This window comes from Protopterus annectens, chromosome 10.part0, assembly GCF_019279795.1.
Source record: "Protopterus annectens isolate FY-2018-M chromosome 10.part0, PAN1.0, whole genome shotgun sequence".
Taxonomy (NCBI): Eukaryota; Metazoa; Chordata; order Ceratodontiformes; family Protopteridae; genus Protopterus; species Protopterus annectens.
This window is the reverse complement of record NC_056744.1, coordinates 1,531,387,719-1,531,401,313: the sequence shown is the minus strand read 5'-3', so window position 1 is coordinate 1,531,401,313 and position 13,595 is coordinate 1,531,387,719. Positions and strand designations below refer to the sequence as shown.

At 34.4% G+C, this 13,595-nt stretch overlaps 1 protein-coding gene across 4 annotated transcripts in view; it reads left to right on the top strand.

Annotated features, from left to right (window-relative positions):
* Nucleotides 1-13,595, top strand: part of LOC122813711 — a 332,384-nt gene that overhangs the window by 46,843 nt on the left and 271,946 nt on the right. For all 4 annotated transcript variants that reach the window (XM_044086177.1, XM_044086176.1, XM_044086178.1 and 1 more), the window contains exon 4: nt 700-739. In XM_044086177.1, the coding sequence (XP_043942112.1) occupies nt 700-739 (40 nt within the window). The remainder of the gene's footprint in view (nt 1-699; nt 740-13,595) is intronic.

Here is a 13,595-nt window from a genome sequence, read left to right as displayed (position 1 = left end):
AGTTCATGCTCATTCTACCAGATCTATGGCTGCTTCAGCTGCCTTTTGGTCCAGAGTACCCTTGGACGCTTGGAGCTCTGATCCGATGCTGGTGAAACTGTTGTCTTGGATCCAGTATGGATTCAAAACCCACAGGCTGATGAGAAATGAAGTCTTAACTACTCAGATGTAACGTTATGTTGAGTACATAACTTCTTTTTTGTCAAAGGGTGTTCTGAACTGAACTGAAGTGAAGTAAACATCTAAATGTTACCCATGCTCCATTTTAAACTTCTTTCAGCAAAGGACTTTGGTGCCATCTCAACACACATTACTGAGGGAGAGAGTGCCTTTTTTGTGTGGGGGCTGACTGTGTCTGCAGTGCAGATGAGTTGTGTATAAAGAACTGTTGAAGTCTATAGTTAAAATGATTTGATTAGAACAGTCACACAAAAAAAACTACCTGCCTTTGCTGTTTGTGACTGCACAATCAATGTGTCCAACATTACCCCGCCCACTTTGTCCACAGTATATATGCCTTAAGATCAGTGGGTGTGCACGGCCTGAGAGTTGTGCAGTTTATTTTTGTGAATCACACGAGTGTTATGACTATGAGCAAACCACATAGTTCTCTGTCATTGTTTTAATTCCACTGTATTTAGTCCATTAAAAGCCAATTAAAATGGCACAAATAATGCATCATTGTGTTTTTTTCTACAGGTGATTGCGGTTGTAGTTCACAGCATTCGCATAACAGCTGGTAAGACACTTGTTTTCATTATCTTAATTTTGAGAGCCTCAAGTTTTTTTCTTGGGAAATCATTGGTAAAGCATTTTTCTGCCATTTAGCTTGTATGAAGTGTTGATTATGTGAATATATGAAGATGCTTGTGGAAGAAGACTGGCTCTCCTTTGTTGTCTTTCTAAATGTTTTAGCTTGCTTACATCATCAGTCATTCCCATACTCTTGTCCCATCTTTTCCTTGCACTACCCCAAGAACCTCTGGACCCCTTAGATGATCTGCATTGTGCCAGTGAATTAGGCAATACATCCCATGTCTATACCACATGTCCTCTGTAAAGTAATAATGCTTGCATGTCCAAGTTGAAATATCCTTGTTGCTGCTGCCATCTATTAGTCCCCCAAGTATCAAATGTGTTCTGATCTTCTTGGCAATTTTTCACAACATGCCTCTACTGTCTACTTTTTGTTTATCCAAATGTAGCCTCCAGATCGGGTCTATATTAGAACATCGAAGTTGCGTCAAATGTTCTAATATCGACCTCTATTCAGTGAAAGCTGAAAATATCGAAGCTGCAGAAAAACAAATTTTTTCCTAGGGAAAGAATTCGGTTGTCTGTTTCTGTTTCAGTATTTTCAGCGCTGTGGTGGAAAGTTATGGGTCTGGTTCAGGTAAGTGTGCGATTGAACGCGGGTTAGGTTAGGGTTTGGGTTAGGTATGTGTGTGATTGTGTGGATGTGATGGTTAGGGCGGGTTTTGTGAGTTAGGGTTAGGGCACGGGTCAGGTAAGTGTGCGATTGTGTGGACGTGAGGGTTAGGGTGGGATAGGTGAATTAAGGTTAGGGTACGGGTGAGGTGAGTGTGCGATAGTGACGGACCTTAGGGTTAGGGTTTGGGTTAAGGTAAGTGGATAGTGGTGTATGTATAGTTTAGTGTAGGGTTAGGTGTAAGATTTTAGGTGTATGTGTGTGGATTGCTGTTTGTTTGGTGTGCTTGTGTTGTGTGTGTATGTGTTTTGGAACAGCAAATCTTTCCCTAGGAAAAAATTTGCTGTTCTGTATGTTTGATGTTTTCAGCTTTCACTGAAAAGGGGTCAATATTAGAACATTTGAAGTTTTGGAACTTCGATGTTCTAATATAGACACTCCAGATCTATATGCCAGACTCCAATTACGGCCTTGTCAGTGGCCTATCTAGTTAAAGTAGGATCTTTCAGCATTAAGATTCACACCTCGTGCTGTTCATTGTAGCATTTTATTGGTGTTTACAACTGCTTTTTCGCATTACATAATGTGAGTTATTTTAGGGGTGATTAAATTTCCTTTTGATGTTGGGTGTAATCTCCTTCCTGTATACTGTTCCAAATTGTACACATGTTCATGCAATAAGACTGTTATTTTTTACATTGTATTCTGTTAAGTATGCACACTTTGAAGTTGTCTCAGAGCTGGAACCTCCTGCCATGCCATTATGAAAGACTGAATCCAGAATATCTTGCTAAGATAATACTTCCAAGAAATACAAGTTTTCACCTAGGTCTTGCAGGTAAAAACTAACATAAACAAATGTTAGTAACTACTCTTAAGTAAATTGGTTGCACTCGCAGAATGCTTTGCAGATGTTTATTTCTCAATATCTACCATGGCATTTTTGCTGGGGGTTATTATAGAAGATACTAAAACAGTGAACATAAAAAAAGCAAACAGTACACCATAATCATTATTTATTTATTCATTCATAGGTTTTATTCATTCATAGGTTGGTACTAGACTATCTGCCCTAGGGCCTATACAAGCCTAGCCATAACAATTCCCTGGCTATTTCTTCCCACAGTATTTACTTCCCTGGACCCCTGTCTAGCAGGGCGACTGACGTGATCCCCAAGGTGAATTTCCTATCTCCCATCCATCATTTATTTATTTATTTATTTATTTTTTTTGCAAAATGTCTTATAACTTTTAATACGAGGAGTATACCCGGAAATGAAATTAATTGTAAATCAAATATGCTTCAGATTGTGAAGAATACACATTGCTTCCAGGTCACTTCTTAACAGGGATTGTGTATTCAGTGGACTTAACCCAATTAATATTTTTTGTATTATCTGCCCAAATGCCTGCTGCTGTAGCTTTGCAACTAATGTGGGACAATTTTTCTTTTTACAAAGTGTTATAGGAGATAATACTTGTATGGATGCAGTTGAGATGTTTGCAAGAGGTTATCGGCTTCTCAGTGGTAAAAATTATTTGTTTTAAATTAAATCAATGTATTCTGTCAGACATTTTAATCAATAGTATTAGTATTTAATCTTTTGGTAAGTAGTACTACTTGTATTATGTTCTTTAATAATGCTGAATTTTGTCGTTACCCAACTTTAAAAGGTTAATGCTCTGTAAGGCTACTTGTAATTATTGATATGAAAATATATTTGGTTAATGCATAGTTACTTCTGCATACATTTATGTTTAGTTTATATCCTTATTTGTCAAGAATGTGTACGGAGCTGATCCTTAGACCATTTTCAGACCGTGTTTAATGACATAATTATATGGAACTCAAGAGAAGGGAATTTCACAAAAATGGGTAAGGCAGTAATACAGCAGTTTCATCTCCTAAGTTAAAGTGATAAATAACCTTAGTAGGAACTGGTAAACAACTAGTTAATATAACACTTGAATAAGATGCCAGCAAAAAATACATACATTTATTACAGAGGTACTGGTGTCTGACATGCTGGTCAGAAGTACTTTTGTTCACAAGTCATACTTTACCAAGGTAAGTTAATATTTTGCCTCATTATTCAGATTTTCAGTCCCAGACCCAATAATTTTAAGTAATTTTATTTTGTTTTGAAATTAAATTAATTTCACTGCACTAGATACCCTTTATAGGGGTGCTTCTAAGTATCTTAACAACTAATGTAGTACAGGCTGCAAGCTATCAAAGCATATATCAGATGTAGTATTCCAAAAGATTTTGGGTAGTGTTTTGGAAGGCATCCACATCTTGCAACTGTACTCCATTATGAAAAGCAATTCCTGTTCACAGTATGATGTCATAGCATGGGGACAAAGTACTCCTAAGGTTACCCAGTGCTACTCCAAAGCTGTAGATGAATGGAATAGATACTATGTCAGGAGGAGGAAATCACATTCTGAATGATATTGAGTTTATTTAAATGAACCTTGTTACCAGGAAATCATACCACTTAGTGTTCACATCCCTTTTCGCCCCCCTCCCCCAAGTAGGGAGAGGGCCATACCCCTTTACTTTCCCTTCCTACTTAGTCCCAGAGCTGCTCATTGAACCCCTGTCTGCTGGGACTTAGACAAGACTCTTACTTACATACATAAATACACATATTTAAAGCACGGGCATTAATGCCCTTGTAGCTTGCCAATATACCAAAACACTTGTTCCCATAATAAGTGTCCAGGCTGTTCTTAAAAATATCTAAACTAGTACTTGCTTTAATGTAATTTGATAGTGTGTTCCATGTATCAGCTGCTCTGTCAGAGAACCAATTAGTACACTTCTCATTCCTATAGAATCTTCTACATAGGTTGTCTGATGATTCCATTCCCAGAGGTAGTTGTCTCTAAATGCCCTATATACCGGAATAAGATCTCCTCTTAAATATCTGTAAGAAACACTGTACAAGTTCAGATATTTAGTCATTCATGAAAACTTAAATTTTCGCTTCTATGGATGTCCTTGGTATATTTCTGCTGTACTCTTTCCAGTTTACTCAGGCTTGTTTTCTTATAGACTTCCCATATTGTTATTCCATACTCAGGTTTGGTTCTAATGTAACTAACAAACAGTGACTTCATAATTTTTGATTTCCTAAACTTTATGAATCTTTTCATACAACCTATAGTTCTATAACTATCATTAACCAATTGGTTGATATGATTAGAAAAACTCATAGCTGGATCTACCCATATACCCAGGTCCTTAAATGAGTCTACAGTTTTAATCACTGTGTGCTGTACTAAATATTCACCTTTCAATTTATGCCTCCCAAATCTCATATGCTTAGTTTTTGATGTATTTATCAGCATAGTATTCTCCTGTGCCCAAATAGTCAATTTAGTCAAGTTATTTTGCAGACATGCCTTATCTGTAACGCTTGTAATCAGTTTACCCAATGTCAGGTCATCTGCATATAGACTGTAGAATGCCTCAGATGAAAAAGTTGGGTCTAAAAGATACAATCTAAACAAGTAAGGGCCCAGGGCAGAGCCCTGTGGGACACCCTGATTGTAACCAAGAATTTCACCTGTCCAGTTGCTGTATGATACTTGCCATCTCCTGTTTGTAAGCCATGCAGCTATCCATCTTATCAAGAAAACATCAATACCTAGTTGCACTAATTTATTGATTAGTGTGTTGTCTATGACCCTGTCAAATGCTGAAGTTAAATTTATATAAATTACATCACAGCACAATTTTTCATTCATGGCTGTTATTATATTATAGAACATCATGTTACATGTGGTAATAGGTCTATTTTCAACATATGCATGCTGATATATGGCTTCAAGTCCCAACATATTCAGTTCTGACAATAACTTATCCAATATTTTTCCACAACATGAAATTAGACTTAAGGATGTATATGACTCTCTGGGTTTGTGTTACTCCCCTTTCCCTTAGAGACGTCTCCAATCTTGAGGAATCTCCCCATATTTATATGACCCAATGAATATTAGATACGATGATACCATAAGTTCTTGCTGAAGTGTTCTGAGGTCATTATTATTAATTCCGTCTCCTTCCTGTGCTTTGTTTGGATCCAGTTTGTGCAGTTCTTTTTCAATATAATTTAATTTGATTCCAGCATCTGAGGTTACCTGGATGTCACTAGGACAACTTTTATCACCCCCTTTTGTGGAACCAAAATGTTTTGCGTAAGATTTTGTAAATATAACTAATCTGTTTTCCTGAGAATAAATTTTAGGATCTGCACACAGTTTATCAATTTGTATGCCTTTACTTCTTCTACATCTTATGCATCTGTAAAAAGATTTCTTATTATGCTCAATATCTTTATATAAATTTTCTTAACATTTTTCTTGATCTTCTCACACTATGCTTAATCTGTTTGTCCTGCTTGTTTATTTCACTTTTCAAAATTTTAGTTCGACCTCTCTTCTATTTCTTATATTTTTCTTTCTCACCTTAATCAGATATCTCTTCTTATGGAAATATATCCCCCTGACGTTGTCTGCCTAGATCCTGATGTTAAACTTTTTTTTATTTTTTTGTACTCAAATTTTCTGTCAAAATTTTCCACATTCCATCTGCAGTTTTTCCACTGAACACCTTAACTCCAGTTAGTTTTATATAGTGACTGTTCTGCTTCCATGTAATCTGTAATTAACATTCTGTTCATTGGTTTAGATTTCAGTTTGGCAGAATTATCTAGCAACAAATTAACCTTTATAACCCCCATGATCACTGCATATCAACAGTGGTAAAACGTGACTTGAAATAACAGTAATTTCTTTAGGAATACAAACAATGTCTATTATGTTCCGTCCCCTGGTAGTGTATTTTTTTTTTTTTTAACAATCTGAAGCAAATGTTGTTCCTGAATGTACATTGTGAATAATTTCCTTACTAGTATTGTTGAATCAGTATTATTCCAGTCTATGTCTGCAGCTAATATAATTCTTCCGTCCTGTCTTTCATGCGAGAAATGTATGAATTCGTTTGCACTTGCCTTTGATGGTCTATACACTTCAACAATTGTTACATGTTCCAGGGTTGACTTTATTGTCCCAGTTATACAGTCTGTAGTATTGGTGTTATCATTGAACATGCAGCAATCGCAAGTCTCATAAATATCTTTAATCCCTATCATAACATCCACCTGATTTTTTTGTTAGAATATCTGTTACAGTAAAAAACTTTTATATCCTGACAACTAGTTTTCAGTCATTGTTCTTTAACCATGTTTCACAAGCCATAACAACATCAGTCTTGTGGGAACATAAGAAATTTTCCAGTAAAAAAAAAAACTTTTATTATTAATGCTCTTAACATTAACAACCATCAGGGATGCATTAAATGTTGCTATCTGTGAACTGTTAAATTTCGACTTGGTAAAAATCCTGCCTAGTGTTCATCAAATATTGCAAAATATCTACTGCAAAAAATTATCTTCCCTGATCTTGACAAATGCATGCCATCTTGTCTGAACACGTGTGCTCAAAAGCAGGCTTGGATGCTCTACACACTTCCATTTTTTAAAACAGGACATTTTTTTCCATGTAGATAATTACCCCCCCCCCCCCAAAATATATATATATATTCATTCACAGTGACCTCCCCCTCCTTTCTATATGTGAACACCTGTGAAAACTATGCTATCTGAGAGGGCTGTAAGTTTCCTAGTTATTGTCAGAGGTTCATTACAGATGAGATCATTTGTACCGACGTGAATAAAAACAGATTTGTACCTCCTTGCATTAAAGCAGTCTAAGGGCCTGTCTTACATCCTGTATTTTCAAGCTTGGCAAGCATAACACTGTTCAGTTTTCATTACCTTCTCTGCAAATGTAAGCATCTCTTCCTACAATAACTGAATCTCCAATTGCAAGAATAAGATTCTTCAGCTTGTAATTCAGTAATATCTGCTCTGTCAATTGTTACAAAGGACTGATCTTCATCAACACAAGTTTTATTAATTTCACTGTTTTCATTGCTCATTACATTTGCAAGCATGCAATTCTCATCCAGCTGGCTTTGTACATCCTCTGCTTGAGCCATGTTGTCAATGTCTGTCTTTCTCCACTTTCTTCTTACAGTAATAATCTTCAGTCCTTCCACTTCAGTTTTGATTTCTTCCTTTTCACATGCCCCCTTGCCTGTTTTTTCTTCCTTCTCTTTTGGAAAAATAATGCCTTTTTCTGTAGACTAAATATTTTGTTGTGGATTTTCTTATAGAACAGTGTTATCATTCCCTGTAATCTGTGTGCTAGATAACCCATCCGTGTCAATTTTAGTATGTATTTTCTGTGCTATGCAAACATTTATGTTTCCTTTTTCTTCCTTGTTGTTTGTTGTAAACTTCTTTCTTTTTTATTTTCTTCTGTATACTCTAAATCCTCAGATTGATGAATATTTGTGTCCAGACTTCAAACATTGTCAATGATATTATCTTGTTCAATTGGGATTGAGTGACTTCCTTTCCTAAATGTTTTATGTGTGTTCTTTGCCTAACATTATTTATCTCATCAGTCCAGTCATGAATGTATGTAAAATCAGTTCTCCAAAATAGGAACACATATCACCAGTGTTATCAGGTGTTACCTTTGAATATACATAACATTTAGTACACTCTGCAATATATTTGTGCTTTATCAAGTTATTAATGGCATAGTCCTTTAAGGAATCCATATTCAGCTGCAAATGAATAAAGAATTCTAAAAGATGGGGCATGGCCAGGATGCAACTAGGGTAGCAGCACTTTTCTCCTGCTCTTCTTCATATATTTCTGACAGGAAATTATATTTCTAAACAATTCTAAACAACTTAATTGCGTGAATTTTGATAAATATTGCAGTGCTTGAGGATTGTATCAAATACATTTTTACATATTCCATTACTTTCCTGTCAAATTCTTTATGGGAAATATTCATCACTGTATCCAACCTTATAATGATGAGTCATACAAAGGTAAGTTCACAAGATGCTGCTTTTAAAAAAGAGATTTATTCAGTACTAACATTCAAGAATTATCATGTAAGGTAGATAAATTGGATACCAAAACTGAGGATTTTAAACAGAACTGTTCCAAACAAATGGAACAGATCAGTGAAGCTCTGCAGCTGCAGAAGACCCAGATATCTGACATTGAGGATTCTTTAAATGACAGAGGGAAGACTGAATGAGGATGAAAACAATATCAAGTTCCTGTTAATACTCTTTTCCTAGCCAAAATTGATAACCTTGAAAAAAGATCTGGTAGGAATAACCATATATTTCAGTTACCTGAAAGAACTGAAAATAATACTATGATTAATGTTTTATCTTCCTGGCTCCCTAAAATTTTAGACTTACCAGAAGCACTCTCATTCTGAATAGAGAAGAGCACATATATCCTCAGTTACTCCTGCATCTAAAAACACTACTTGTTCGAGGTCTGTTTTTTTTTTCTGTAAAGATAAAGAACTTGTCCTTAAGACTGCCTGGGTTAAATCACCACTCAGAATAGATAAGAGGTAACATTTATTTTGACAATGACTAGTCTGAAGCAGTAATATCCAAGAGAAAATTTCTTTCCTGTCATTAGAGAACTTATTTCCTGCCAAATTAAATATTTTCCTTTTAGACAAAAATAACTCTCTTAAGATCTGGACCCCATGTTATCCTATCTAAAAAGGAATAAAATATTAGAACAAACCGAAGATATAGATTGGTTCATTATGTCCTTGAAGAGACAAGCAGAGAAAAATGGCTGGAAGGTAAATGAAAAGAAGAAATTATGAAACAAATAGCTGGTTTCTTAGCTTATATATAAAGAAAATAACCGAGTGCTAAAGATTGCTTTTCTCCTTATATAATTATGTTTATTCTTTATCTTCATATTTTTTAAAACAATACCAGAAAAGATCTCCTACTCATCTATAACATAAACAGAAGTTAGAAAATCAACAAGAAGTCTGCTATTACGAGGTAACCTAACCTTTTTATGTTATAATTGCGTATTTTATAAATAACCAATACTTTCTTGATATATTATAACCAAATATTATTACATCTTTTTTAGTATCAGTCCTTATTTAAAAGAAGCATATAGGCCCTGTACCAAAATTTACTCTGTGGTGTTGCATTCACAGTTGGTTACCATTAAGCTAATGCTTGCTTTGTGTCTGTGTCAATCGCATTTGCACTGAGTTTGAGTACATTAGCTTATAAGTCTTTTAAGTTGTCTTATTCCCATAAATGTGGAATTATTGAGTCTATATCAGATGATCGAAAGCTGACAACCCCGATTCGCACAACCTCGATCTGTAATCCTCGAAAGCTGATAACCTCGAATGGGCAAAAAAAAATATGTACTACCCAAAAAAAAATGCTTGCACCCCCAACTACTTAAATATACCAACTCAGAGATCACACTGTAGTGCAGTAAAGGGAAATCTTTTCTTCCTGCACTCTATGGCGAGCTCCGTTCTGCGGTTCGATGTCAGCTTTCGAGGTTTGCAGTTCGATGTTGTGTGCTTCGAACTTATCAGCCTTTGATGTTCTGATATAAACCCAAATTATTTACTAAAAAGGGGGCTTTTGCTTCAAGTGGCATTTCATGGTTTAAAGGCATTAATAGTGAAAAAATGACTTACAGGGGGATAAATAGGCAAACATATTTTATGAACGTACATGTGGCCCTGCCTGACTGTAATTCAGTACAACATTTGAGGCGTTGTTTTACTATTACTAATAGTGTAGCCTGAAAGTTGTTTATCTTCATAATGCATGTGCTTTGATTTGAAACTGTGTTACCGTTGCGCCTTACCAGATAAATTGTGATGTGTTTGTTTTTGGGTGAGGGGATAATTCCATTCTCAGTGGAAATATGTCAGGTTATAGTTCGCAAATGAAGGGGCTGTGATGCTTGGGATAGATTTAAAATAATCTGTCCTTATAGATTTGTTGTATGTGTTCCTTAGTCTTGATAATGAGATGAAGCACTGTCAGAAAAGTAGAGAAACATGTCTGGTTACAAGATGTATTCATAAAAAGTAGAAGCAAAGTTTTTTTTTTTTTAAACACTCAAAGCTTTCTCTGGTAAACAGCTTGAGCTTTGTGAAGTTTCCCACCCATGCAGAAAAAAAAGGGTTGTCTTATAATTTTGATTGGTGGACAGCTTTAGACGGTTAATTTAAATAAGGGGTGGAACCTATGAATAATGCACTAGCTCAAATGTCACTATGTTCTCAGAACAAAGTCAATAAAACCATAAGATTTTGAATGGGGAATACAATGAGACACTTAAACTTTGATTTCTGACTAATTTAAAATCTAAGTACAAAACAAATGAACCCAGTGATGACAGCAGGACTTGAAAATAAATCCATTTTTAATTCGCATAGAAATCAGGACATAAGCGCTTTCGTAGATTCACTACTTCATCAGATGTAATTTACCAGCTCATAACCACACCTTTAAATACACTCATTCAAGATCAGTTTAGTTTAAAGGTGCAAGCACTACTAATTCATACACATACACTTAAAACATAAATATACTTAATAAAACTGTATTTCATAGAACTCTCGTATATTAAAATAAGTCATACCTTAATATATGTAGACAAAAATATATAAAATATTTATAAAAAATCAGTGTATAAAAATACATATCTGGTCATAAAGGACAAATACTATAATAGTTAATCCATATTTATCACCATATTAATTCATTTTCTATTCAAGGCTCTGGCCTTAACTTTAGATTTTAATGAAACCCTGTCATTCAGGCCATGTCCAAAATCTCCCCTCATTCTCGCTATCCATTTAGCCTCCAATTGTTCAGTCTGATTTCTAATGTCACCCCTCCTACTACTTTCATATACACATCCAATAACCATAAACTTAAAATAATGTGTGATGTCAGTCTCAACAATGTGCTTAGATAAAGCACTCACTGTATCATTTTTACCTATATGGTAATAATGTTCTCTAACTCTGTCCTTTAATGCTCTGTCTTATCAATATAACATTTTTGACAGACTATACAGTAGGCCAAATAACATGATGAGTGTCACATGTGGCATGCACATTAAATCTATATGTCTTGCTCATATATATGAGAAGTCCAAAGAATTCAGCTAGAAACAGCAATAAGCTGAAAGTATGCGTAGCTTACTCGAGTGACATTAGGTGCTACAAAGAGATCATAGAGAAACATTGGGAAATTTTAACTACAGATAGTGAAATTACTAATATAGTGGATGTTAAACCAACATTCATTTATAAGAATATGCATTCTTTAAAAAGACGTTTGTGTTATCCCAAACATGAGCATTGTAATTTTAGACCATGGACATACTGAAGCATGTGGACATTGTCAGGCCTGTAAATATATAGACAACAGTGGTGCTTTTCATCACCCAGATCAGGGCAGAACATATAGATTTAATGTGCATGCCATGTGTGACACTCCTCATGTTGTTTATTTGGCGCACTGTATTAGTCTGTCAAAAAATTTATATTGGTAAGACAGATAGAACATTAAAGGACAGAGTTAGAGAACATTATTACCATATAGGTAAAAATTATACAGTGAGTGCTTTATCTAAGCACATTGTTGAGACTGACATCACACATTATTTAAAGTTTATGGTTACTGGATGTGTATATGAAAGTAGTAGGAGGGGGTGACATTAGAAATCAGACTGAACAATTGGAGGCAAAATGGATAGTGAGAATGAAGGGGAGATTTTGGACATGGCCTGAATGACAGGGTTTCATTAAATCCTAAACTTAAGGCCAGAGCCTTGAATAGAAAATGAATTAATATGGTGATAAATATGGATTAACTATTATAGTATTTGTCCTTTATGACCAGATATGTATTTTTATATTTTTATACACTGATTTATTTATAAATATTTTATATATTTTTGTCTACATATATTAAAGTATGACTTATTTTAATATATGAAAGTTCTATGAAATACAGTTTTATTAAGTATATTTATGTTTTAAGTGTATATGTATGAATTAGTAGTGCTTGCACCTTTAAACTGTGTATTAATCATGTGATCTTGAATGAGTGTATTTAAAGGTGTGGTTATGAACTGGTAAATTACATCTGATGAAGTAGTGAATCTACGGAAGCGCGTATGTCCTGATTTCTATGTGAATTAAAAATGGATTTATTTTCAAGTCCTGCTGTCATCACTGGGTTAATTTGTTTTGTACTTGTTTTATACATTTTCGTTGAAGGACCCAGGTGCCTACTCTGGTTGGTGATTGTTTTGTTCTAACTTAAAATCTAGGTTATATTGTACTGCTATGACACTGTAGCCTTAGTAATATAATTGACTGCCCTATAGCAGGTTACCAAAAGTTTATTTTTTCTCTTTCTAGATAATTAGTTTTGAAATCTTTTTTTGAATGAAAAATAAACATATGAACAGACTGTTTCTGTTATGTAAAGCAGTAGAGTTTGTTACATAAGACAAACAGTAAGAAAGCCTGTAAACTAAAGATTTGGTGAATGTTATATTTATTTTAAGAACTGTTGCTCTTTATCATTTAATAAGGAAAACAAAATAATGCTGCATGTACTGTGAGTACATTTCTTGTTGACTATATTTGAATGCACATACTAAGATGTTTCATAGAAGCATTACATTAATAGTGACATGAGAATATGTATGACATTGGCAACCTTTTTATTAGAAGCTTGATGTTAACTTCAAGTGTAATGATTACATACTCATGACATTATCATATACAAAACAGTGTTCTGTTTAATAGGGATGACATAAGATGTGCCAGTTTATTATAGTGAACTGCTGAGCACAAATAAAGTACATTATTGTTTAAAAGTTTCATATCTATTATTATTACATTTTTACTGAATGAAAACAGATGATTCGCGAAGGAAACTGATTTATTTGTGAGGCACATAATAGGAATCTTTAACTGCAGTACAGCAGTTTCTCACCTTTTCAATATGACAGTAGATGAGATTCAAGATTGTATGTAATTAAACAATAAGTAATTTTATTTATCTTAGTGTTTTAATGAATATATGAAAATGGGGAATATGCAAGTTAAACAACTTTAGGGCATATAATACTTATTTTTCACACATGTATACTGGTTTCAAAAGATATAGACTTGTGTTCAC